Raw genomic sequence first — 26,329 nt, forward strand, 5'->3', positions numbered from 1 at the left:
TCCTCGTCATGGTAAAGAGTTAAACTGAAAACAAAGACTTAGCTGAAAGAGAATGGTATGTGTCACTGAGATGGCACTTCTTATGGTGGAATGCAGTAATTCAAGATAGCTGAAAAAAGACACTTAGCTTATGGAAAATCAGTCTTTGATTCTTTAACCTAAGAACGCTGAAAAAAGCCACCTGTGGGTATTCTCAATAGTGCCAGTGGTTTAGTATAGATAAAACGTGGACAATTTTCAATATCACTTTAAATGCTTCGTAAAATGATTCACTTGTGCCATTATTCGATGATAAATGTAGAGAAATGTTCAAACACATTGATTTGGAGGTAATCAATGTGTAAAATTCAACTACGGGGCATTACTTATTTATTACTTGCAACTCAAGATCTTTGGTCATCGAAGCTCAACAATAATACGTAAACGAGAAGTTCGCACTCTAGTTCTTGGTCCAAATGGACAAAAGTGATTCTTCAGTGATTCGAGAAATCTGGATTTTCCTAAAACTCATCCAGTAAAAAAGTAAGATAGGAATTTGACTGTTTTGTTCCACTTTTCTTTTCCCCACACGTCAAAGTGTTGGTGTTGGCATTGGTGTTTTTTCGGTTAATAGGACAATTTTTTTTGATGTAGGAAATGTTCAACAAAGACGAAGAGATCCAAATTTCAGCGGGTGACTACGAGTGAAATTGCGCGTCGATTTTTTTCGTTGACTTCAGTTGCGAGACTAAAAAAAGAACCTCACAAGAACACTAAGATAAAAAAGGAGAAAAACGATAGAAAATCAACTAACAATGGCTACTGACCACACTGTCTTCGAATAACTCATTCTTACACTCTGCTCTAACTACTGGCTTTCTCGATTCTCGTCCGAGCAGTCGAGTCCGGCAGTGCGCTCGCTGTAATGCGCCCGAAAAACGGGTGGGAGGATAGGCGGCTGAACGACCGCATGGGTTGTTCCGCTGTCAATTCATACGGCTTGAGCTTCTTCTGGGTTTTTTCTTCCTAAAAAAAGAAGAGTCCCTCTTGACTATATCCTATAAAAAGATCCTAAGAAGTATACTTGGCATTTTTCAGATGATTCAGTTCTTACTCATACCTTCGAACAATTCACACTTCTTCTCGACAATTCCTTCAGCGTTCCTTTAGAGTATTGTTCTTCACCTCTTCTTCTGGATATATACGCTTGTCGCGTCACATCTGCCATTTTTTTGTTCCCTTGTGTTTTGCAAGTGGATGAGGTTGACGACTTTTGCATGCTTCTGTTTATCACGGAATCAGGTGTCATTGCTAAAAAGGATGGGCACATTAACGTCCGTAAAGAGGAACAAAATCTTTTAGGTTTTGACCTGGCTCAATTCTTTTCCGAGTTCATTGTTCTGATTTTTTCAAGTCTGACAAAAAGCCTAATCATCTTTTTTTACGGATCTTCCACGAAGGACTCTTCAGCAAATTCTTTCCTTGTGCATGCCTCATTTTCATCTTCCGTTCAAATAGCACTTCTTATTCTAAATAGTGGTTCCTCATTGATGTAATATTGATTGAAATCTACTGCGTCTTTCAAAGAAGTGTTTTGAAGGAATGAAGGTAAAGGAAGTGTTTTGAATACAAGCAAGTCGTGTGACTTTTGCATACAGAAAGTGTGTTCGTTATTGGGGATCCATTGCAGGGGCATCAATTTTTTTATTTGTTTCCGGTCGGGAAAAAGGACAAAAAAAAATGAAAGGAAAAAGGGAGTTAGTGTAATATGTAGAGAATTTTGTGTTCGTGAAGTCGGACGATTATGGTTTTGAAAACTTTGGGAGTAAGGGATTACTTATGTACGCATGAACGTGTAAGTGACAACAGTTAGTAAACGACAAATTTCAAAACTCCACAGCATTCTGCTACGAGGACCTAATATTTGTTTATTTTCTCGTTAGCTTGTTCATCTCAACTCAGAGGTGCTTGACGACAAAAGATGGGCGACACATTTGAAATATTTACATAATCGCACATAGCACTTTGTTTCGAAATGGAAAATTGCCGGAGAAAATTTTCGTTTCCGTCAGGGATCGTTTTTTTCTCTAGACTCAGAATTCATCGGAACATTAATGGGTAAAGGACAAAATGTCTGGCGTTAATCAATCCGCTTGCTATGCGCCATCACGTCTACCTCAATTCGGAAGTTTGAGGTTTACGAGCGTGTAACTGGCTTATACAATGACTTGCGGTGAGTCTGGTACCAATTTTTTGACCCCGGAGGGGGAAAGGCTTGGTGAGCACTAGGTCTGATTCGAACTTCCGATCGATCGTGCAGGAAGCTGAAACTTCTAACCGCTACACTACACCCGCTCCATAGGAATATTAATTTTGAAAAAAAGATGTCTAAAAGAAAGCGTTCAATAAGAACCTATGTCAACCAGGGCCTCCTCTGACTGATTCCTTAGATCTGTATCGGTCCCTGAAAAATATTACCAACCAGTGCCTGCATAGATGTGTGCGTTTTTGCACTCTACTGTTTGCACTTGCGCTCTGTTCCAAGCTGTCGGATTGACAACAGAATTCCATCAATATGTAAGAGTCTCTGAGAAATGAGGATTCTAAACATTACTCCAGTCATTTCTTTCGTATGAGGTCTTGTGCTTCACCACTGATTGAGAGGGCCCCTAAACGAACTGAGAACTGACTTATTATCTCGGTTTTGTCCAAAACTTACTACTAGTGTAATGTTTGTAATTAGGTTGTAATACGCAAGATATTCGATTATCGTCTAAGCATATGTGTCCTCAGATGCTTTTTGTCCATTATTTTTTGCCCGGCTTCGCAGCTAATGCAGAATAGTTGGAATGTAGTTCATTAATATGTCTGAACGTGATGACGCTCTTCTCTCCATAGTAATTCAGAAAAAAAAAAGAAAAAAAGAGCAGAGTTCATCTGTAAGTTTATATCTCTGATACCATACAAAACGAAACACCGAATCTGGAGACGGAGAAAGGTTTCAGCAACTGCTTTTTTTGGTTCGTTTCACCGATGAGCTTCGTTCGCGGTTGTGAACGTAACAGCGGACGCAATCCGATGCCTTCATAGTACTATGAAAACCAGTAAAACTTTATCGCACCTTGATTTTTTTTTGGCAGCCTGCAGTAGCGGAACGATCCCATTCTTCTTTTAAACGACGAAACATGATTCCAGTGCAGCTTGCGTGCTGGCATCTACGCAGTAATTGGGAGTGCTTTAAAACGCTTATGCCCATCAAGTACATATTGTATGTATCAAACTTTTGTTGGAAGGACAATGTGGCCCCTTTTTGTCATATAATACACAAGGGAACCGCACTTTTGCTTGATCAAAACAATTTCTTAATATCTAGAAGTAAGTGGGAGGCTCAAGAAGGATGAAAACTTCAGTCAAATTTTTGACTTCGTTTGCTTGTATCCAGTGTAAATTCTCTGTATAAAGTGAGATTCACAGGCAAAAGATTACAGTATCCAGCGTTTATAAACGCTTTGTTAGTTTGCTTCCTTCCTCCTGATTCCTTTCCGTCGAAATGCACTTGTATACCATTCGAAAGCGTTTCTTTTTGTTATTTACACTTCTTGAAGAGTTCAGAATGCATGAACCACGCTATGCAACGACGACAACCGTTGTCGAGACGACCGAGTACATGGCACCAGACGAATCTCCGTCATACGGGGTACGACTGTTGTTAATGGGAATCATAGGGTTCGCTGAAATTTTTTGTCGACATCGCCTGCATAGGTTGTGGTGCCGAGTGCAGACTGCTCTTACATTCGGACGCTCGGTGGAATTATGAAGTGCGTCTGCATTGTTCTATGTTTTCTATGTTTCCTGTGCGTACTCATTGGTGGCCCAGGATACTACACCGGTGGGTTCTGAGAGTTAATCGTCTATGAATTTTTATGTGAAACGGTTTATGTTTTGAGAATTTATAGAACTGAAAAAAACGAAGTATTGGGCATAACGGACCTGAAACCAAATAATTTTGCACATTTAAGCGTTTTCTGTTTCCCTTACCAAGGTCTTTGAAGTTGGAGATAAGTAGTGAAGGTGGAGAAGGACAGTATACCCCATGTTTAAAGGCATCACTCCACGAATCTGGGGTAGTGCGGGTTTCAGGTGTGTCGTGCCTATACGGAGTTGTAGATTATGGAGAGAAGGGTGACAGCCCTGAAGATACGACTTCGAGCGTTCCGGCGCGTTATTTTCTACGAGGAGTTCGATCGGAGCGCACCAGCCTTGTGCATGCACCGCATCTTCCGGGCCGTTTTTTACGGCAATTAGGAAGAAATAGACGAATCACTCTCCTCTCCACAATATACGACCCCGTATAGGGACTGTCCACCTGAAATCCGCACCACCTCAGATTCGTGGAGTGATGAGTTCAAATTTGGTATGTGAACGGCTTAAAAATGTCAAAGTTTACATATGGAACGTAGATTTCATGTCCTCGTTAAGTTTTTGACGGGAGACTCAATCGAAGATGTTGATAAGGCGTTTTTGCAAGAATGACTTCTATCGTTTATCATTCTCACTTTCATTTTCTTAGTTACCCTTGCCAATTTCACATACTTCACATCGCAGATATCCGAGGTCGCGGCTACCATGTTAAGAGAAAGATAAGCTTAAAGGAAACTAATGTAAAATTCTCACCGGGAAGACCGTATAACCATGAGGCTACCGAGACCGTATAACCATGAGGCTACCGAGACCGTATAACCATGAGGCTACCGAGAAAGTTTTAGAAAGAATAGGAGTGCGTCAGGATATCAAACGTTCCTAGCGGCCATTGGACGAATATGGTCGTAGATAGAACTCAATAACTCGCGTTACTAAGTTGAACAGGAAAAATCGTAATGAAGGAGGAGAAGGAGGAAGAGGAAGAAATTATAAACATATTCTACGTCGTCTTCCCATAATTCGTTATTGCTTCTTTGGAGAGGTAGCGGCACACAGATAACTGCTATCACACATTCTCCTCTCTATCTTCTCATCTACGAATCCAGAGTGACGATATGTACGTCCTAAATGAAATAATTTAGTCAACGAATTAGTGTTTTGTCTCCTTTGTGATCCTAAAACTTCTATTTCAACTAATATGGTTTGTTCCACAATAATTTCCGATTAAAGTTATTCCCTGAAGCAACACAACGTTTTAATTGACGAGCTTTTGCGATGTCTAAGGGTTCTTGTACTCTCAGAGGGTCTGAAGAAAGGCAGACAGCCAATATGAACATGAACAAGTGACTGACAATACGAAAGGGCTGCTGTTAGCGGCACAATGAGGTCAGAACTATCTAAAGCCTGATGCAATTGCATAAACGTCACGTTCGAGGTAGGACCTTGGCTAGTTTCAATCCAACTGCAGAGATGAGTCGAGGTCCCACCGCTCCACGTCAACTGCAGCAGCTTACGCAATAGCACTAGGCTCGCTTGGACCCAACTGCAGCGAGTTTACCAACGTCATTTATTTGCTAGAGTTAGCAATAGGCAAAGTTTTTAAGAAGTGGGGTTACTAAACCAGTCCGGAAAAATTTATGAAAAACATTGACTTCGGCTAGTCTATAGCCCACAGAGTTCACTTTTGATGAATATATACATTTTTCATTTAAAGATTTGTATTCATTGATATTTTACATCATATGGAGGTTACAGCCACTGTTCAGGTGTTCCTCCCTCTGCAGTTTTTATTAGGTTGAGGAGGCAATTTTGCACACAAAAAATTAAAAACTTGTATTTTCTGGAAGAAGAGCTACCGTATCTAGGGAACAACAGAAAGCTCTAGAGACTTCTCATCTGTTTCGATCCAAAAGGATATGAGCGCGGCTTTGCCGCCAGATGACGAAAAAATGACTTCAACGGAAGAACGACAGCAACGAGTTTATATCCTTTGCGAGTAGCGGCTAAGACCCAGTGCCGATGATGACGAGGCATTCGAGCGCATATCCAGGACGAGGAACCGTCCGTTAAATCGACAATGAGGTGTTTGTTAGACTTTGATCCTCCAAGACAAGTTCTTCCTGCCATCAGGGAGAATCCTGACAACACAATCACAGCGCTCATCTACACTAAGCGATATTTCCTTGGTCTCTACATCACTCTCCTAAACTTTGCTATGGTGAGAAGAAGCCGATGGTGATAGCTACCTGTCGCCTGTCACTCGTGCTTTGTCATCAGCTTTAAACTCTTTCTAACAAACAAAGAATACACAAAGATGTAGAAGTGCTCTTTAAGTTTAAACAAAATAAAACATTGCAGAAAAGACACAGCAAAGAGGGTTTAAAAGAACGAAGCGAGAGAAAAAAAATAGTACATTTTCGAAACCTTTTTTCTAAAACGTGCTGAAAATGAAAACGAACAACGTGGTCGTAAATAAAAGAAATGAAAGTCTACACTAGAGTTAATCATGTACAATCCATTATTTTATTATTTGGAAAAATTTATTTTTGCGGGTGAGGTGAGAACAAATGTAAACATTTGGGTTAGCCATATAAACCAAACGGCGAAATCTTTCATATCCTTCTTCCATAATAATTTAGAACGCAATGAGCATCATGCTCTCACTTGGAAAATGCGAGAAAGGATGGCGGTGACCAAGAAAGGTTTTCTGTTATATCACATTTTTAGTAACGATGAGACTCGAATTCTAATGTTGGGCTTGATTTTTGCTCAACTTTCTGTGAGCATTAAAATTTCTTTAGTAGTTCCCACGCTTCAGGTGCTGGTTGGGCGACATTCGTCTCATCTGTCGGACTCTGCATTAGTACTACGCTCTTGTTTTTGTACGTATTCCGAGTGGTAGATGCTCTTCCGCAAATACCGTGGATTGTTGGGGTAGGTAAATTCGAACTTGTAATTCTCCCTCATCATTCATACGCTCTGCGAGAAAGAAAACTTTCTTCATGAAGACCTTATGAATCTTAATCTCAATACGTTTTTTTTAAAGGAAATGTGTTTCTACTTCGCATGGACCATATTCTTCTTCATTGCTGCTTCTGTGCTTGCAGTTGCTGCGGCTCGATTCACTGCTACCGGTGGGTGGGCAGTAGCGTCGGTGAGTGCTGGGTTATTGTACTTGTACTATTTGTATATATAATTATATTACGTTATATATATCTCAATCTTTTATTTCATTTGAAATAAGCAATGATATTAAAAAAAAGACAAGATATCTGGTATTCTAATGTCACAGCTGGTGGAAGAGTTCTTTGTGTTTGTGATGGACATGACATATTTGAGAATCAGGCTTAGACTCGTTTTGACGCTGTTTGACGCACGAGCAACTCAAAACGAAAGTGTGGCGCGCGGAAGCGAGGTTCAGCAATCTATTATCAGAATCTTTTTCCAATCGTCGTAAGAAACGACGTGGGATGCGCCGTCTTTGCATCCAAACGCGACCTGTCGATTATTAGTGGTCTTCTCAGCAACCTATTCAAGCAATGCGAACGAACTAAATTAATAAACTTGATGAGATGAGTGGTACGTGTTCATAAAGGCGCGTTCTAACGTCCCTCATAGGAAATAAGGCAGTTTCCACACCGATTTTCACGACTATTGAGGAACGTATTCAGCGTATTCCGTACTCAGCGCGGAACCACACTGAGTTCCGCAATCCAATACCCAAACTCTACGTTTTCGCTGTGGGTTTGACACCACGTCAAAAACGTGATACACTTTAAACTTTAAACGAAAGTATCTGGGAGTCAGTTGTGTTTCTGCCCAATTTCGAGTTTGTATACGGAGAAGATTGAGACCCCAATTTGCCTTTCTGTATGGGTTCAAAACGATTTTTTTGTTCTTGAAACATTAAAGTAATTTTGAGGCGGTGTCCGACAGAGAATTCCGGAATACGCACAGAATTCATCTTCAACTCACATTCAGTGCAAATGTCTATGCTCTATAGCCATGGTTCTGTGGTGGCCTTGAAACATCCTCATAGCCAAACCCAAACCGAAAAAAAGTTCGGGAAACTAGTATGTATCACAACAAAAGTAAATCAGTTTATGAGTTGGTTTGCTACATGCCGTATCGATCAATGCATATCCTGATTTTGCCGTCACTCTTTGCCTCTCTTTGTTTCCTCAACACTCTCATGAGAGGATTTATAATCCTAGCAAGAAATATGGATGTGAAGAGAAACAGAAAAAGAAAAAAATAATATTTGAAACAAATGCATTGACTTAACATTAACTTAGTCACTAACCTGGATCAGTGACATAACCTATACATTAAATATAAGAGAAGAAACTGTTTACATCACTTCCTCAGTGTCTTAGATCCGCTCAGGAAAGCAATTAAAAAAGATTCAGCGCTGCTCGAAAACAATTTTTAAGTCCTCGTCAAAGAAGTTGTGTGTGTGTTTTCAGTTCTTCGCCTTTGGTGCTATGTGCGCTTATGGATTTGACTGCTACCTAAAGTTCCTCGCATGGAAAAATAACGAGGTATGCATATCCCCTCATGAGGTGTCCTACTGCAAGTGTTAATTCACCATTACTGTGTTCCAGTTAAATAGTATGTATGTATATTCTCGTATAGGGATGGTTTCTTATATGTAATGAAAAAAGTGAACAAAGTGACCGAACGCTTTACACGCATTTTTGAGTAGATTTTTCTGGTCGTAATTCGTAGCGTAATCTCCTAGAGTTGAACACTTACGTAAGGTGTGACTGTAGTTACTGAGACAAGCTGGAAGAAATGCGTGGTAACTCATTTTTCAATCTTAATTACAAGAATATTTAATGGCCTCACGCGAACTTCTTCTTTTTACGTTCTAACGTCTTGTAACTTCTTACGATATTTCATTCGCTTTCCAGGTAGCGACAGGAGCCGGCACGGACTTCATTGCCGAAACACGACGGCGTGCTCAAAATGTATAGATGACGTTTCCAAAAATAAATATGTAATTTGGAAGCACTCAAGGCTCAGCCGTATTATGCACTAAGTGCGCAAAATGCTAATTCATGCCATTCACATGACGGTATCTCATTGAGTTCCACGATTAAAACCGTTAATTGTGAAAAAACCCCTTTGTGTGTTTGAAGAGGGGAATCATACAATTTTTGTAGAACACTTAACAAAACCCGTTCTTATACTTATTGTTCTCTGCATGAATAAAATATTTCTGCCTAGCAAGATAATAGTGCTTCTGATGTCTACACTTTATGTTTTCGACTATTTTATTATGCTAATTTATACTATTGTTATTATGAATGTTATTATTGTATTATATTATTTTGTAAGATATTATAAGATAAATCAAATAAGCGTCCAGCAAGGTAATGTAAGACGAGGAAAATAGCCTAAACAACTCATATAAGAACAAAAACACTAATGATGTAGGTTAGCGCTCTACACTGATATAGTTGATTCAAAACGACCTGATTCCTGGTGTACATGCGACAAGTACTGTAGGCGAACAATAAGCGGTAAGGTCCCATCTCGACGATTGCAGACGATGATCCCATCATACTATTTCGAATGCACCCGCTGCATTCAACTGCACCGGCATTCAGATAATTTTGGTCCGGCCATATCTTCTAAGAAGGTAGAGATCTGTCGGCTTAAATCCGACAATGTAACAATTAATATAATAACTTTCAGACTTTTTGGAACGGACCCTAAATCGATTGCTAATGACTTTTCTTTATAAGATAATGCCTGAGTTTTAAAATGTAGATAGTTAATTTGCGGCTGTTCCTGAGTTCCATTGAGGAAATTAACACTTGCTTCCACTTGCCTCTGTTCTTAGTACTGCTCAATAATATCTGTTGACGCGTTTTCAAAGTACGCCAATAGGCATTAAACTTCTACCTTCGGTGCTTGCCAAGTGAAATGTTATAGTTTGGAAACTAGTTTATAACAGTTGTTTCAAATGAGAGAGACACATTATTACGATGTAAAAGAGGGTTGGAACAGTTCACCTTACCTACCTAGTAAAGGGAGCACAACAAACAGCAATGTCGTGCTTCGACTCTTCTCCAAATAGAAGCGGCAGGCATCGGTGGGTAGACCCCGAAGGCGACTGCCCAGATCCGGAGGGGCCTCCGCTGGGCTAGCTACCACATGGCAGCCTAGCCCCTCCGAACCCTGCGGCTCGTGCTCACGGTCTCGTTACCCCGCTCCGATACCCCTTCGGGGGACTCGAGGTTGTCCCCTGATCCCACCCCCTCCCCAACCTTATGCCCTTGCGGATATATTGCGGTAGACGTGGTTATACATGCGGTTCTATCCTTATATCGATAACACATGACAAAACATGAATACATACGAAATAAACGCCGTATCAGTGGTGGGCCTGTCAATGGCTGAATGGTTCAGTGGTAGTGGTTCTCGGCGACAAGCGGTACGTGGAAAAAGTTACATGGTAATCGATCGAAATACGCGAACGATAATGAATGACACCACGAAAAGATGGAAAAAGGAACTGGACTCCGACTGCTCAAAGCCAGCCCTTATATACTGCGGTTAGCGCGGAAATGGTACCGTTGTACACTGCCGATGTAAATGTTTCCCGCGCGCTGCCTGGCAAAGAGTGCCAGCTAGCTGACAAAGTCGTGCTGGGCACGACACTGGGGGAGGCCGAAAAGAACCGCTAGAGTGAAGATGGAGGCCTGATGGTATTATCCACAAACGGGATCCCGAAGGACCAAGCGGTAGCCGAGAAACCGTCATCTATGAGTCAAATACACACGACCCATTCTAGCTGCCGCCCATGCTTACCTGAAATTATTCTAAAGGACGGCAGATGTATAGCTGTAGACAAAGGTCTTGGCTGATGGCGACGACGTAGATGACGATTGATGGCATGACGGTGTACTGGCTTGCTCGACATAGATGGTTGACCATGTGAAACGATGTTGAGTAGGAAGAGACGGCGACTAGAAGCAGCTCGACATAAACAGCAGCGGCTCGACATGGGTCCCAGTGGTATGGCATGACAGCAGCGGCTCGACAAACAGCGCCTCAACATGACGGCAGCTCGACGCAAGAGTTCAGCGGCTCGACAAGCAGCGGCTTGACATGACAGCCGTTAGACATGAATGGTTGATGGTGTGACCCAACTATTAGGGTGTTCGGAAAGTATCTGCCGAAAATTTCGCAGTAGCGCAGATTTTTTTTAGATGTTCAGGAAGTTCCCGTTTTAAATATATTATATAAGGACACTACCGCTTGTATACACATAACATAACTGGTTCCCTTTTCCTTGCCTACTCATCTTATAATGGCCGATATTTTGAGGTATTTTGCTGCCAGTCTCGGCTGTTCGCTGTCCACCGCGAGCAGTGGACTGCGATCTCTCGGAATGGTGAAAAAGCTCGGTCAGTTACTCTCACATGCATTGAGCGACGGCAACCGCCAACGACGCCTGGACATCTGCACTCAGCTGCTCTCCAGAAGCCGCAGAATCGACTGGCTGGGCACCATTGTTACTGGAGACGAAAAATGGGTGCTCTACGTCAACCACACCCACAAACGTGCTGGCGATGAAATGCCGGATGCTTTCGTGAAATCCATGAGAAGAAGGTCATGCTGAGCACATGGTGAAGAGTTCATGGAATCTACCGTTTCGAACTGCTGCCGGACAACACGACAGTTACTGCCGAGGTCTACTGTGCTCAACTGCAAAGACTGGCCGACAAGATCCGCAACGAGCACCCGAAGCTCGACAACGTTCGCTTGCTGCACGATAACGCGCGTCCTCACATCGCGAAGAAGACTTTTCCGAAAATCCTGGAGCTCGGATGGGAAGTTCTACCGCACCCACCGTACAGCCCGGGCCTGGCCCCGAGCGACTACCACCTCTTCCGATCGCTTCAGCATCACCTGGAAGAGAAGTGCTACGATGATCGTGACCGCCTCGAAAATGACCTTCGGGTATTTTTCGCCTCCAAGTCGTCAGAGTTCTACGCCAAAGGAATCCGTGAGCTTGTGAGACGTTGGCAGAGGGTTGTCGATGTTGATGGAGATTATTTTGTCGAATAATAAAAAGTTGTTAAAAAGTTGTATTGTTTTGAAATTTTGCCATATTTTGGCAGATACTTTCCGAACACTCTAATATTACCTGGAATATAAAGAGATCGATGAATTTTCCTAGAAGGTCCGGGGTAAGGTTGTGAGGAAGAATTTAGCGTTTCTCACTGTGGTTTTCTGAGGTGGGTTGAACTCCCATATCGAAAGATGTATCGAAAGAAGACCACGGATCTCCCTCACTAGAGGGATCACAGCCGGTTAGTCGCGAGGCTACGTGGCGCGTCCCCAGGTGGCGGATAGGGGGCTAACCGCGGACCAAAAGCGACCTTGTGCTTGCCCAGAGACGCAGGTGGATTCAGGGATGGACTCCCTGCTTCTGCTGTGCCAGGACTGACTCGTAAAATCATTGTATCCCGCACGTCGGTCCGGCCAAAAGCCTGCAATCAATTGACTGGGAGGTGCAAGGGAGGCGGTTTGGAGTCGCCTCCAACAAATAAGCTCCACATGTCCACTCTGGGAGAACGGAAGTTCTCCCAAAACCCATGGGACTAGAGGCTTGCAACCTGCCCGTGGGTTTTAAATTTCATGCAAAAAACAGTAATAGAAAAGAGTCTCCTGACTCCGGTAGAAAGCCTGGTACGGTAGCGCCAGGTAGGACGGGGTTGCAGGAGTCATGTAGGCTACCGAAACGGAAAAGGACTAGGATGACGATCTGTACTTATAACGCACGCACGCTTGCATCGGAAGCGGCCATCGAAGATCTGATGGTGCAAGCCAAGAAGATCAAGTACGACGTCATCGGACTGACCGAGACGAGACGACGTCACTCTCTCAACGCTGTATTTGAAACTGGAGAAGAACTGTTCTTAGGAACATGCGACAGTAGAGGTGTTGGTGGAGTTGGCGTCCTCGTCAACACGAGTATGGCACAGAACATCGACTCTTTCGAACAACTCACGACCCGAATCGGACGTCTGTGGATGAGAAGATGTGGTCCCACACCGGCTTTGACTATCTTCGTCGCTTACGCTCCAACATCAAGCTACGAAGAAGAAGAAGTCGAAGCTTTCTATATGGACCTGGAGAAGTTCTACCGAGAAGATCATGCCTTTTACAAGGTCATAATTGGCGACTTCAACGCCAAAGTTGGCCCAAGAAGAACGCCGGAGGAACTTCACATCGGGACCCACGGCCTATAATGGAGTGACCAGGTGGAGGGACTCTCCGAGTTCATCATGACGACTAAGACCATCCATGGGAACTCGCAATTCCAGAAGCCCTCCTCTCTACGCTGGACGTGGGAGTCACCCGGTGGAGGGTACCGTAATGAGATAGACCACATCATCGTCAATAAAAGGTTCTGCCTGACGGATGTCGCTGTTGTACCAAAGTTCTATACGGGATCGGACCATCGCCTCCTCCGAGGAAGATTTTCTTTCACGCGGAGAGCAGAGAAAGCCGCCAAGTTCAGCAAGAGAAATCCCAGAACTACCATCAACTGGGATCTCTTCGCTACGTTAGCCGGCTTTTGGGAAGATTCCGCAATGGACAACATCGACGAGGAATACGACCGGCTTGTCAAACACCTTCATGACTGCGCGAAGAAGGCTGAGAGTATTAAAACAACCAAGAGACGCCTGTCTCTTGAAACTCTTGAGCTGATACGCCAGCGTGGAGCAGCACGAGCCGCAGGGAACCAAGAGCTTACGTCCGAGCTCGCAAGGCTTTGCAGAGAGGCGATAAAGAAAGACCTTAAAGAGAGAAGAGCAGAAGTGCTGGCTGAAGCAGCAGAGGCGGGAAAAAGCATCCGCTATGCCCGCCGAGACTTCGCCAGTCGCAAGACAAGGATGACAGCTCTCCGGAACTCGAAGGGAACAACCATTGCATCGAGAAGGGGAATGGAGAAAATCATCTACGACTTCTACTCTGATCTCTTCGACAGCCGTGCCCACTTGCCTCCTCACCATCTGAGGGAAGATGGACATGTCATTCCAGCGGTTCTCCCGTCCGAAATACGACATGCTATCATGTCGGTGAGAAATCGTACAGCAGCCGGTCCCGACAGAATAAAACCAGAACACCTGAAGAACCTTCCGCCAGTACTCATCAACACCCTGGCGAGGATCTTCACACGTTACCTGTCGGAATGCAAGGTCCCTAAACAGTGGAAGACCAGCAAGACCGTGTTGCTGTATAAAAAGGGAGATCCACATGACATCGGCAACTATCGCCCAATCTGCTTACTGTCCGTCATCTACAAGCTCTTCACAAGAGTGATCCTTAATAGGATTGAAAAGGTCTTGGATGAAGGACAACCATGCGAGCAAGCAGGGTTTCGAAAAGGATTCAGCACGATCGACCATATTCACACTGTTTCGAGACTCATCGAGGTATCACGAGAGTACAAGATGCCGCTCTGTCTCACTTTCATCGACTTGAAGAAGGCCTTTGACTCAGTTGAGACGGAAGCGGTCGTGGAAGCCTTGGACAACCAAGGCGTTCCCACTCAGTACATAAAGGTGCTTCGAGAGTTGTACAGTAACTTCACGACCGGAATCTCGCCATTCTACAAGAATATCATCATTGACGTGAAGAGGGGGGTTCGACAGGGTGATACAATCTCACCCAAAATATTCACAGCCACCCTCGAGAACGCAATGCGAAAGTTGGAATGGGACGACATGGGAGTGAAGATCGATGGTCGGCAGCTACACCATTTGCGCTTTGCTGATGACATCGTACTGATAACACCTAGCATCAGCCAAGCGGAACGAATGCTGACCGAATTCGCCGAAACATGTGGATGCATCGGTCTTGAGCTGAATCTTCAAAAGACGATGTTCATGCGGAACGGATGGATCTCGGATGCCCCATTCACGCTCAACGGAACGAACATATCCGAATGCACCAGCTACGTCTATCTGGGTCGGGAATTGAACATGATGAACGACCTGGCCCCCGAGCTGGGCAGGAGGAGAAGAGCGGCTTGGGGAGCGTACAAGAGCATCGAGGACGTAGTGAAGAAGACCAAGAACACCCGGCTCCGTGCTCACCTCTTCAACACCACCGTACTTCCTGCTTTGACCTATGCCTCAGAAACCTGGGCACTTCGCAAGCAGGAAGAAAACGCGGTGAGCGTCATTGAACGCGCAATTGAGAGAGTGATGCTAGGAGTATCCCGTTTCAAGCAAGTGAGAGACGGGATTCGAAGTTCTCTCCTACGTCAGCGATCGAAGATCAGAGACGCTGCCGCGTTTGCCAAGGAAAGTAAAATAAGGTGGGCCGGACACGTGATGCGCTTTAACGACAACCGTTGGACCAGAGCCGTGAGCGACTGGATTCCCCGCGATATTAAGCGCAATACAGGAAGACCGCCGACCCGATGGTCAGATTTCTTCACGAAGTCCTTCAAAGAAAATTACGATGCTCTTCGTGTCCCACGCGAAAGGAGGAACCACTGGGCTACTCTGGCACGCGACCGGGACAAATGGAAGAATTACTGGCGCCCGCTCGACCGGTTCGAAGACCAACGGGAGTCAAGGTGATCAAGGTGATCGAAAGATGGCGTCAACCAAAGGGATGTTTTTAATTGGTCTCCATCCCCCACAAGAGTGGGTCGTACAACTGCAGTGGTGGATAATTGTGGTGGCAAAGATGGTTAAACCGTGATAAGATGGTAATATGAAAGCTGTCATGTACTGGTCGACTACAGATGGTAAAGTGGTATGTGGTGTGATAAGGTGGTATACGTGGTGTGTGGTACAATGATGTACCGTTTATAGTTAGATGGTGAGATGGTATAGGGTGTGGTGGTGTGGTATAACCATGTGCTGGTAAGATGGCATGATGGTAAGATGTGATTTTGGTGCGGTGAGATGGTGTGGTATGTTGTAGGGTGGTAAAGGTGGTTAGTAGTTGGATGATGTGGAGTGTCCGCGGCGTCTGGGGTACTTGGACTCGTAGTTCCTCTGGGATAACGCCATTATCTGGTCAAAAAATAGTCGAAGATCTCCAGTGACACCGTTGACTACCTTGACGTTCTCGGAACAGACGGCTGGAGTGCCAGATGAAAGAAAAGTTTCTGCATGATCTCTCTCTCTCTCTGCGTCATTCGCCTGGTGTATGGAGGTATAAACATCTGAAGCAGCGGCCTTGTCCGAGTATGCGCATGTAGCGTTTGCCGAGACCAGTATAACGTTGGCAATCAGATGTATAGTGGTCATCGTCGCAAAAGAAACAGTTGGACTGCTCTTGTGGTGGTCGTCTGCGTGAGCGCGAACTCCTGGCAGACGATGTGGAGTGGTGACGTTCGGCGGCGGACGTGTCCTGTCGAGTCGTGGCTGCTGACTTAGTGGCCCGTGGTGGCATAGATGGTTTGTCGTGGGCCTTGTAGCGTTTAACCATGGACGTGGTGATATGGATGAGATACAGATGGTTTCTAGCGTGGATGAAGACGGGGATTTTTTCGAAGTGGTTAACGTGCTCTGAGTGATAGTGGGAGCGGAAGTTGTGGATACACATCTGGTTGAAGTGGACGGTGCGGTGGTAAAAGGTAACCATTGTTCTTCGTCTCGTCTCTCCGAATGAGCGGAGTTACGAGAAGACACAGCACGATGACGACACAGGCGAGTAAAAAAATAGTCCAAGATGGTATTGACTTCGGCGCATACCGCAGTGGCCGCCTGAAGAAGATGTACCATTCGTGGAAGAGATATGTAGAATTAGTGGAGATGGTTTGCGAATGATTCAATTCTATCTGGAGTGGTATTGATGGCTGCGGTGATGTTCTGGTCGATGATATAGCGGTAAGAGTGGACGTTAGCCTACACTGTGGTTATTTGCTCCATCGAGTCGATAATTTCCGTGATGGATTGCCATCTCTGTTTTCTCTGCGATGTCCGACGTGAGTTTTCCTAGTATGGTAGTGGCTCCATGGATTCCTCGGTAGCTCTGGACTATGGTAACGATAGGAAGACCTTGTAAAGATGGATAAAGGAGCTGAGATGGTGCTGGAATGGTGGCTTCTTCGACGATCATATCGAGTAGGTTGATGTGGTAGTCGTCACGAATGAAGGGTTCTACCATACAGATGTCACGTGCGGCTAACTGAGAGAGAGTAAAGGTGTGGTCAAAGTGGATGGCGAGGGATAGGCTCTGCGCAAGGCGTAGGGCACAACGTTGCTCAACGGGAAGACTGTTGTGCTGCACCTGTTTGCCTATGGTGAGTGTATCCAATGGTTCGAAGTTGCCTTTCGCGTAAGCGTGGCAAGCTTCAATAGGATGTAGTAGGCGACGGACAGTGGTTGGTGAAAGGATTTCTTGGGATGATGTTTCATCAGGTGATAAATGGTGCGGTTGAGTCCTGTGCGTAGATAGTTATGCACGAAAGGATGGATATGGATCTGCAGGTTGAATCGATGCACGACTAGATAGGCGTGCGTCCATGTTAGCAAAGCTGAGCTGCGGCTGCACACATCTACGTCCATAGGCGCGGAAGACGTATCACGTGCTTATTGAGATGGTATAGAGGGTATTCGAGACTGCACAGAAGAAAAAAATTAGAATGTCCTCGTCTTTGCGCGCATGTGCCAGAAGCTAACTGACTTCTATCCATGAATAGTTAGTAATTGCGTGAAGACGGTTAAGTACCACGTAGTTAACCTGAGTTGACCCGTCTGTGTGACAGGTCACGGCTCAAGAATTGCGTGGCACTATATAACACTAACAAACAAAAAGCAATTGCAAAAGGGAAATATATGAAGATATGCAGATAAAATTAAAATAATAACTTCTAAGTGGGAGAACAATAAGAGAAAAAAGGATAAACATGCAAGAAGACTAACATGAGCGGAGTAAAATGTTACGAAATAAGTATATGGTTATTGCGAAATAAACGAAATCTTCAGAAGAATCAATATTAAAACTACAAAAAGGAGTAGCAAGAATTCTACTAAAGAAAACAAAGATAAACCCACTATATTGTGAAAAAGAAATGAAGAAAAACAATTAAAGGCTACCACAAGAAGCAAAAATGTAAAATGCAAAAGAGGTAACAAAAAAGGAATGAGAGTCTGAAAAACGGAGGGGTTAAAGAAAATATCTACAAAAATGGAGCTGGTGAAGGTGCGAAAGTAAGTGGTGATAAAGCGGATAATACGATAAGCGCGAGTACGAGACAGAAAGGTAGAAAGAGAGATGAAAGGGGCAAAAAGGGAGATAGACGTGCAGCAGCTGTGGAGACGACGTGAAAATGTGAGACGGATTTTGTAATCTATGCGGACATAGGTACGCTAACTACGGTATTAATGGTCCTAGATGGAGAGAGTGGATTGAAATCCTTAAGGACAAGTAAGAAGTGGCTGCACATTCAACGAAAGGGTAAGGAGGTGCGGAATAGGATGCGGATCGATGCGGTATGATGCGGAAAGATGTGCTAGGGTGCTGATAAAGCGGAGAATGGTGAAGTAAAGTGGAAAGTAAGTGATGAACGTGGAAAGAAGTGGTGGATGTGGGAATAAGTGGTAAAAAGTAGAATTAAGGGGTAAATAGAGGAATAAATAGCCAAATTAATAAGTGGTGTGCAAGGCGGAATCAAGTGCGATATAAAATGGAAGGGGCACCAAAAACAAAAAAAAGACATCAAGCTAAAAAGGTAAAAAGCATCAAGCGAGAAAACAAAAAACACTAAATACTGAAAGCAAGTAAATATTCACGCTTGCTTCATGCCAAGTGCAAATCGTAGACGTTTGGCTGCTCGTGGTGGTTGGATTCGTGTAAGATGCAGTTCTTCACGGCTCTTCTTCGGTTGTGAGTCTTTCTTTGCAGAAATCTCCAATGGATGTAGTTGATTGATCGATCTCTGCAACTCATGATCATTTGCAGTGCGGACAGTGGCTGATCTGGGTATATTGGTTTTGCTGCGGTGGATAGTGGTTATGATGACTAAAGGCCATTGTCCACGTGGAACATTCTTATCGGCAATGAGAACAACGTCTCCTACTGAAGAAATGAGTGGACTTGACCTTCCTTAGTGTATGCAGTATTGGTGAAGTGTGGATATTGGGGATAAGTAATCCTTGTGCCAGATGTCTCAAAAGTTTTCCAATACAGCGAGTGTTTCATTGTACCATTCTGAAAGCGGTTTGAAGGGATATAGAGAGGATTGCGGTTTGGAGATGGTAGCTGGAGTTCCATTTGCGGTGAGACGGAATCTATCGGTCGAAGGACATGTGGTGAAGAGGATGTATCACTAGTGTATAAAAGTGGTCTTGAACTGAGCACTGCTTCAATTTCTGCAAGCAACGTCTGAAATTGTGAAAGTGGTAATAGGGTACGTTTGATGGCTTTTTTCAATGCGGATTTGAAGAGACCGATTAGACGTCCATAAAATCCTGCTGCTTTGAAGGGAGTCGTTGGCCCAGCGGAAAGTGGCTGCATTGTCGCTGATGATGAGGTCTGAGTATTTCTACGACCAATAAAGCGGCGAAAGGCGAGTAAAAATTCGGAAGTGGTGTTATTATGGACTAACTCGAGATGTACAGCACGGGTTATCATTATGGACTAACTCGAGATGTACAGCACGGGTTGCCATGCAGGTGAAGAGACAAATCCAAATTTTGGCCAGAGGTTGGAGCTGATCCCTATGATGAAGTGGTCCTGAGTTGTCTAGTTCAACTTTCTGGAACGGTCTAGAGCGATTGACTCGTTCCAGATGGAGACTAGGGATTTCAGGATAGCGGTAAGGGTGTCCTTGAGCTCTTCTACATACCGTACAGAATCGGAGGATTCTGGCGGTGGTGGTTTTAATAGATGGAATGAAATACGAACTGCGGAGAGCGGCAATTTTGGCGTGAACACCTTAATGGAACCTGGTTTTGTGCTGGTACATAACGAGAAGATGGACAAAGTGGTGCTCCAGAATACGAAGGATAAGTGCAGATGACTGAGACGAAGTCCGAGCATGGCATAATCGATTCGGATATCAGATCAATCCACCTGCAGCGCGGTGAGCGTTGTACTTGTCCAGTGGTAGTCGTTTCAAGGTGAATTCACTTTCGCGGTAATGTTCCATAATGAGGGGAGTTTCCGCGTTGGTGTTCTCCGAAGCTGAAACGTCCTTGGACAATACAACAGTGGTTAAATTGAGGGTGCAATTGCGGATGCGAATTTTTAAGAAGAGGGCTTTGATGAACTTAAGCACATATGCGGTTGAACGAATGAGCTTAAAGTAATTAGTAGTACTAGTGGCACGGAAACGAAGTGGTGATTCATATGGTTGCGTCGGAAGAGCACTGAGAGCCTGAAACTCATGTTCCGCCTCAGGACAAAAATCCTGGGGTAGAGCAAAGTCCGTGTCGGCGTTAAGCCCATCCGACTGCGGTGAACAGAGGAAAGATGGATTTCTCTAATGGATCCATCTAAGCTGTGTTTGATGTCAGTGATTCGTGCAATTTTCCGTTCATTGCGTGGTAATAATGGATCGCTTATAAGTACTACCGCACCTGGTTTAGGTGTGGCAGAACTTTACCGATTTTGAGATTTTTGCATTCGATGATGTTCTCTGAGAGTACTCAGGTACTGGTTTCGCCATATGATCCAGAATTGTTCGGTGAACTTTGTGGAAGACTGTAGCGCCTCTACAGCTTGCCTTCGAGTTTCCAAACTCGCAAGCTGCGAGGAGGGATGGTAGTCTGGATCTATTGGCGTTTCCGTTGCATTTTCGAAGGGAAAATTGAGATTAACACTCTTTTGAATGAAATCTACTGGTCTAATAGAGCTGAATTCATAGCAGTCAGACTCCTGGTAAGTTAGCGGCCTTGTATTAAGTGTGGCTTCAATTTCATTTATAATGGTCGTTAGATCATCAAAAGAAAGCTGCGCTTGACCAGTAAATTTGTATGTTTTATGGATTTTATCAGACGTTCGTAGAAACCCCCTCGTCACGTAGCATGGGTTATGATGCTCCACTTGATAGAGTTACTACTCAAAATTTCAGTTATCGGGCCCGTTCTACCTGCATCCACCAAAACTTTGTCACTCAGAGAAAACGTGAACGCATTGTCGCAAGTAATTGTGCTTTGAACTCCCCGACATGAAAAAGATCGTCTGAGCCCACTCAAGAAATCTTCTGTCCTCTTGTTTTATAAACTTCTAAATTAATCCTTCTTGTTAGAGCATAAGTAAAAATACATCTGTAAGTTTCTCGTAATGTGCCTCCTTCCTGTATATGTGGAAGGTCAAAGAAGTCCAGACCAGTATTTTCAAATGGGCGTGTTCTTTGAACTCTTTGCGCAGGCATATCTGGCGTTTCAGAATAGGCATGTGGAACCCCATTGAATTGTTTACATTTGGCACACTGTATGACAACCGTTCTGGTCTGCTGGCGCAACTTAGGGATCCAAAATCCCCCACGAACTGTGGGTAAGGTATGCGCAACTCCGCGATGATAGTTGCTGTGGGCGTGTCTGATAACTTTCAGGGCGAGTTCGCTTTTTTGGCGCAATGAAAATGGGGAATTTCGCACTATCGCTTAGGGTGACTTGCCTAAACGTCTTCTGGCGCGCCAAATCCCATCGTTGTCTTCAAATAATTTCAAAGTTTTCTTATAGGTGCATATTTCGCATACTGCATTTCTAACCCGTTTAAAGGGCCAGAAATGATTGTTGTTTGATTTAGCTCGGGGACGCGCTTTGTTACGGTTTCGATTCTTTGTATTAGACGGCGATTCATGGATCTTTGTATGAATCGGAGAAATCATGCTATGATCCGTTGTGCTTTAAGAAGTGTTCCACATCTGCATATTGGAGACTGATTATCATTTTCGCTTTCCACATTAATGTTGGAGAAGGCAAATGATTCTTCAGTTGGTTGGGTTGGTTCGATGGGATTAACTAGGCAAAGTAGCATTGATTCCCAGGATGAAACGTCTTGTTGAAGCAAATTGGGTCCTGTCCACCAATCGTGGTGCTCCATTTCCTCTTTTGAGAGTCCCCTGGTTGCTGCTTCTGCGGGATTATTTTTTGTGCAGACCTAACCAAAGAAAACATTTATATCCATTTTGCTTATTGATCGAGTCATGTTTTTGATCTCCCTTACTCTATTGCGGACTAGACCTCCTGCATCATTTTTTTTTCGGAATCTTTATCAATCTAGCTAAGAACAATTAGGGAATCTGAGAAAATGAATATACTTTTGAGAGTTTCTATAGAGTTTCGCAAGTATTTGCATATTGAATGGGCCAGTCGCAATACCATAGTCAGCGCGTTCATTTCTGGTTTAGGTACTGTCATTTTCGACTTGGTAATTCCTGATCCGACGTTCCAACTTTCCAACCGCAACTGTTGTTGGAAACACTTATGTGGGATAAGCAAGGGACCTAGCCATTCCAAAGCATTGTCAATGGAGGCGATTAAACGAGCAACAGCTCTTTTGGTGATTTTTGGTACGTCTATAAAAGTGCACAGTATTGACATTGTGCCGTCATTGGCATCCCGCATAATTCCTAGAACTTTTTGAGTTGTTTTGTTGGTGTGGATTTCGGTTGGAATTCTCTCTTGCACACTGTCATCATTTGTAAGGAATTCGCGTAAAGTCACATTCATCTGAAGAAATATATCTCTGTTGTCAGGGATTTCTGTAGGATTTCCTCTTTTTTATTCCCCATAAGGAAGAGGTTATCCATGTTTAAGTTTTCGCTTATTTCGCCCACAAGCTTTTGATCTCTAACCTCATGTTCGAGGTGGTACCGAGTTGTCGCTGCTAACAGAAATGGGGACACGTTTAAAGGCATCACCCCACGAATCTGGAGTTGTACGAATTTCCGGTGGAGTGTTCGTATACGGGATAGTAGATCATTGAGAGAAAGGTGATTCCGTTCATTTCTTCTTAATTGCCGTAGAAAACGGCCCGGAAGATACGGCCTCGAGCGTTCCGGTGCACTATTTTCTACAAGAAGTTCGACTGGAGCGCGCCAGCCTTGTGCACGAGCCGCATCTTCCGGGCCGTTTTTTACGGCAATTAGGAAGAAATGGACGGAATCACACCCCTCCCCGTAATCTACAATCCCGTATACGAATACTCCACTTGAAATCCGTACCAGCTCAGATTCATGGGGTGATGCCTTTAACCCAGAGTCTTTTTCAGGAGAGAGCGACGTGTTCTTGATCCATAAACATCTTGTCACGTCCCTGCCCCTTATTTCAGGCGAACCTGCAGGGATGCTTTTTCGACATCGGATATAATCACGAGAGGTTTCGTCCGAAATCTTAACAGCATTCCATGCCGCTCTGTTAGGATGGGAGGGCGCTGGTGTAATGCATCATTAAGCCATAGGCAACCTTTGAATGGGAAGAGGCATCAAAAGCAACCCGTAATTTCTGTTTTTTTTTTGTTTTTGTGGTGTTATTACAGGTTGGTGAGGAAAGTAGTGAACGAGGACTGGAGCAATCTCTAGAGTTTCATGAACTTTTTCAACAATACCTGTGTCCAGATTCGAAAAGCCTCATTGCCCTGCAACATTTCATTTATTTCTTCTTCTTCATTAATTAATCTATCTAAATCGGAAAGGATTAATTCATAAACCATTCTTGTTCAGGATGGTGTCCTTCGATTTGTTCCTTTAGAATCCTCCTTTTGAGGTTCTGACGAAATTTTGATAGAACTTTTTGTGCAATATATGACCCATTAAGATAAACTCCTTTTTGTTCAAGTTGTTATTGCAAGAAGACTTTCCAATAGTCTTCTTTCGTCGAACTGAATGGTGAGGGAAGCTTTTTTCAGGCGTTTGAGCTGCGTGTTGAACAGTTAAGTGTTTGATAACAAGCAAGATATGCTGCGCTTTTGCCGCTGTGCGCTCTGCGTGAGGAAGAATCGCGTATCTCCAATCGCAGAAGATATCTTTATGAGTTATGCGCCTTGGAGAACACGAGCAAGTTCGGAATCGGTGAGCCATTTATGTATGGAGCGGGACAGAAAGAGAGTAAGAATCTCCAATCTCTCCAACTCGCTAATCTGTCTTATGCTCGTCGAAACTTCACAATGTGTGAGACCCTTGTTGCAATAGTTTGCTTCCATTTCGATGATCTTGCTTGCTTTTGAATTCGCATTTGTTCGCTTTGTATTTATCACCTCCCTTCTTCCAAGTTTACAAGCAAATCCAAATTTCCTTCCGGTGGTTGATGGAGAAGACTGTCCAGTACGACAGTCAATCTGTTTCCAAGTTCTGCAATAAGTCGCGCAAGTTAACCTCAGACCCGGGTGATTAAATTTTTAACCTCATGACAGAACGAGAAAGTATGGACAGCTAGAGGAAGTGAATAAGTGGAATCTGCTCGGGTTACACCTCTTTTACATAATGAAGAACGTGAAATAATGCTGAAATAACGAGAATACAGTCGGCTTTCCATTAAGATTGTTTTTCCTTCTACAAAAAAAAAGAAGCTCAACATTCTTTCCGAACTACGACTAAATAGAGTTAAACCTCTATAGGTAGACAGATAGACGAATTATCTTCGGAAGCATTTCTTGGACTGAGAAGTGGAGCATGTCGAGTTTATGGTACACCGATAACTTTAATAAAACAGACCAAAGCATAGACACATATGATCATTTTCTCACTTATGACGAGATGACATTTCGAACACACTAAAGGATAAAGTGTCTGGCGTTGATCAATCCGCTTGGGATGCGCTTCCACGCTCACTTCAATTCAGAATCGTTTGAGGTTTACGAACATGTATCTGGCCTATACAATGACTTGCGGTGGGTAGCCGATGTTTCAAGTCAGTGCTTCTATCCTCCCAGACAAGTCTGGAACCAATTTATCGACCCCGGAGGGAGGAAAGGCTTGGTGAGCACTAGGGCGGATTCGAACCTCCGATCGGTGATGCTGGATCGAACACATTGAATATTGAAAATGACTAAGGCGATTATTCCTGAAATATGAATCAGTGTGAGATTAGAGCAAGTAACTAATGTGGAATTTCCTACAAAAATCTGAATAATTTAAAAGCATAAATTCCATGATATCACCACCATTAATGCGAGAGAATAGGTTCTTGGGAATTTTTCTATGTTGCAAGCACAGAGATCAGTAGCTTATGCAATTTTTCTACGAGTACATAGGGTACAAGTTGACACTCAAAAACTTGAGCGTGGCACGAGTAAGATTGTGACCCATCATTTAGGGATGGCTACAATCTTCAGGGATCAGAAATCTGGACATTCGAAATTGAAATCATCTAAATATCAAAACAAGGAAACAATTACAATTAAATTTTTTGCACAGAGAAAATTCTCGAGATCCCGTAAGGTGCTAATTTGAGGAATAAGTTTAGTGTAAATGAAGGTGACTAGAACAATAATCTCGTGCAGTGAAACCATAAATGTTCGGTATAAAATTCATAAAGTCGTCAGTTCAAAAATGAAAAACTGAAAATACGTGAATGAATTTAAAGAGGAGACCACAAAACAAGTGCTCTTTAGAAACACACTTTCAAAGTTTTCTTCCACCACAAAACGAGCTGAGGAGGTTGGGGATAGACTGTAGTAGCCGATTGCGCTTTGGATGAACGCGTCGTTGAACTCACTGGCAGAAGAGGACTGCAGAGGAGGACGATAATCGCTGTTGACAAGACAAAATCAAGGGAGATGAACATAGTTTATTCAGAATTTCAGGAAAATGAGCTCTTAGAGGGGTGAGATCGTGGTAGGAATGGAGCGGTAGCCTCTCGAGGACAAGAATTGTAGTAGAACAGTACTACTGTCATTACTGTTGACTGCGAATCCAACTTTCCTTGCCTAAGGCGAGCTTGCCGCACGATTTCCACGGTGTCATTATGAGACCGTACTAAGGACTTAGTAAAGGCAACAAAACAGAGACCGTACTAAGGACTTAGTAAAGGCAACAAAACAAAACAAATTTCAAATGTACCCTTTCCTCGTTCCACAGCAGCTACATCGTCGCTATTCGTTTCAACAGAAAACAGCATCACAGTAAGCTTTCTTTTATTCTCAAATAAGAAATCACTATGACGTTATTCTGGCGTTAAGTTACACCAATTCTTCTCTATTTTGGCATATTTTCAGCGGTAACTCAACAGCAGTGGAGAATTTGGACAGCTATGACAAACACCAAGCGATTTTCTGAAGCTATTCTAAGATTCGAGCAGTTTTCCAGGAGCCAATTCCAGACAACATAGTTCTCTACAAGTGAATCCTCTGTTGTATGAGCCCCAGGTTTAGCAAAAAGACGTAGAGCAACCACTGCCATTAAGTCTGTCATATTTATTGCAGCCATCCATGCGGCAGGTGTTCGATAACAGCAAAACATGTTGGCATATCCAGCAGAGAACTGTGTCGT

The 26,329-nt window shown here is 43.7% G+C and overlaps 6 protein-coding genes across 8 annotated transcripts; 4 read left to right on the top strand and 2 right to left on the bottom strand.

Moving 5' to 3' along the window:
• Positions 1 to 3,592: 3,592 nt before the first annotated feature.
• RB195_005990 (uncharacterized protein) lies at positions 3,593 to 8,876 on the top strand (the record flags this gene model as incomplete). Its single annotated transcript, XM_013440403.2, has 6 exons — positions 3,593 to 3,676; positions 3,742 to 3,868; positions 6,719 to 6,834; positions 6,947 to 7,054; positions 8,367 to 8,441; positions 8,814 to 8,876. The coding sequence occupies 6 exons, from the start codon at positions 3,593 to 3,595 to the stop codon at positions 8,874 to 8,876; spliced, it is 573 nt and encodes a 190-aa protein (XP_013295857.2).
• A 1,424-nt stretch (positions 8,877 to 10,300) lies between these two features.
• On the top strand, positions 10,301 to 11,982 carry RB195_005991 (uncharacterized protein; the record flags this gene model as incomplete). 2 transcript variants are annotated; one of them, XM_064178830.1, is made up of 3 exons in its annotated part: positions 10,301 to 10,342; positions 11,239 to 11,318; positions 11,547 to 11,982. In XM_064178830.1, the coding sequence occupies 3 exons, from the start codon at positions 10,301 to 10,303 to the stop codon at positions 11,980 to 11,982; spliced, it is 558 nt and encodes a 185-aa protein (XP_064035837.1). The 2 variants fall into 2 exon arrangements, with proteins under 2 accessions (XP_064035837.1, XP_064035838.1); XM_064178831.1 differs by lacking the exon at positions 10,301 to 10,342 and adding an exon at positions 11,395 to 11,446 and having other exon boundaries at positions 11,222 to 11,318.
• Positions 11,983 to 12,674: 692 nt separating this feature from the next.
• On the top strand, positions 12,675 to 13,169 carry RB195_005992 (uncharacterized protein; the record flags this gene model as incomplete). The annotated part of the gene is made up of 1 exon (XM_064178832.1): positions 12,675 to 13,169. The coding sequence occupies one exon, from the start codon at positions 12,675 to 12,677 to the stop codon at positions 13,167 to 13,169; it is 495 nt and encodes a 164-aa protein (XP_064035839.1).
• Positions 13,170 to 13,205: 36 nt separating this feature from the next.
• Positions 13,206 to 15,515, top strand: RB195_005993 (uncharacterized protein; the record flags this gene model as incomplete). Its single annotated transcript, XM_064178834.1, has 1 exon — positions 13,206 to 15,515. The coding sequence occupies one exon, from the start codon at positions 13,206 to 13,208 to the stop codon at positions 15,513 to 15,515; it is 2,310 nt and encodes a 769-aa protein (XP_064035840.1).
• A 363-nt stretch (positions 15,516 to 15,878) lies between these two features.
• RB195_005994 (uncharacterized protein) lies at positions 15,879 to 16,670 on the bottom strand (the record flags this gene model as incomplete). The annotated part of the gene is made up of 1 exon (XM_064178835.1): positions 15,879 to 16,670. One exon carries the CDS (start codon positions 16,668 to 16,670, stop codon positions 15,879 to 15,881), a length of 792 nt encoding a protein of 263 aa, XP_064035841.1.
• Positions 16,671 to 16,788: 118 nt separating this feature from the next.
• Positions 16,789 to 22,571, bottom strand: RB195_005995 (uncharacterized protein; the record flags this gene model as incomplete). Of its 2 annotated transcripts, XM_064178836.1 has the most annotated exons (4): positions 16,789 to 17,332; positions 18,684 to 18,969; positions 19,966 to 20,076; positions 22,346 to 22,571. In XM_064178836.1, the coding sequence occupies 4 exons, from the start codon at positions 22,569 to 22,571 to the stop codon at positions 16,789 to 16,791; spliced, it is 1,167 nt and encodes a 388-aa protein (XP_064035842.1). The 2 variants fall into 2 exon arrangements, with proteins under 2 accessions (XP_064035842.1, XP_064035843.1); XM_064178837.1 differs by lacking the exons at positions 19,966 to 20,076; positions 22,346 to 22,571 and adding an exon at positions 19,098 to 19,407.
• Positions 22,572 to 26,329: the final 3,758 nt, after the last annotated feature.

The sequence above is a fragment of the Necator americanus genome, chromosome I (genome assembly GCF_031761385.1).
Source record: "Necator americanus strain Aroian chromosome I, whole genome shotgun sequence".
NCBI lineage: Eukaryota > Metazoa > Nematoda > Chromadorea > Rhabditida > Ancylostomatidae > Necator > Necator americanus.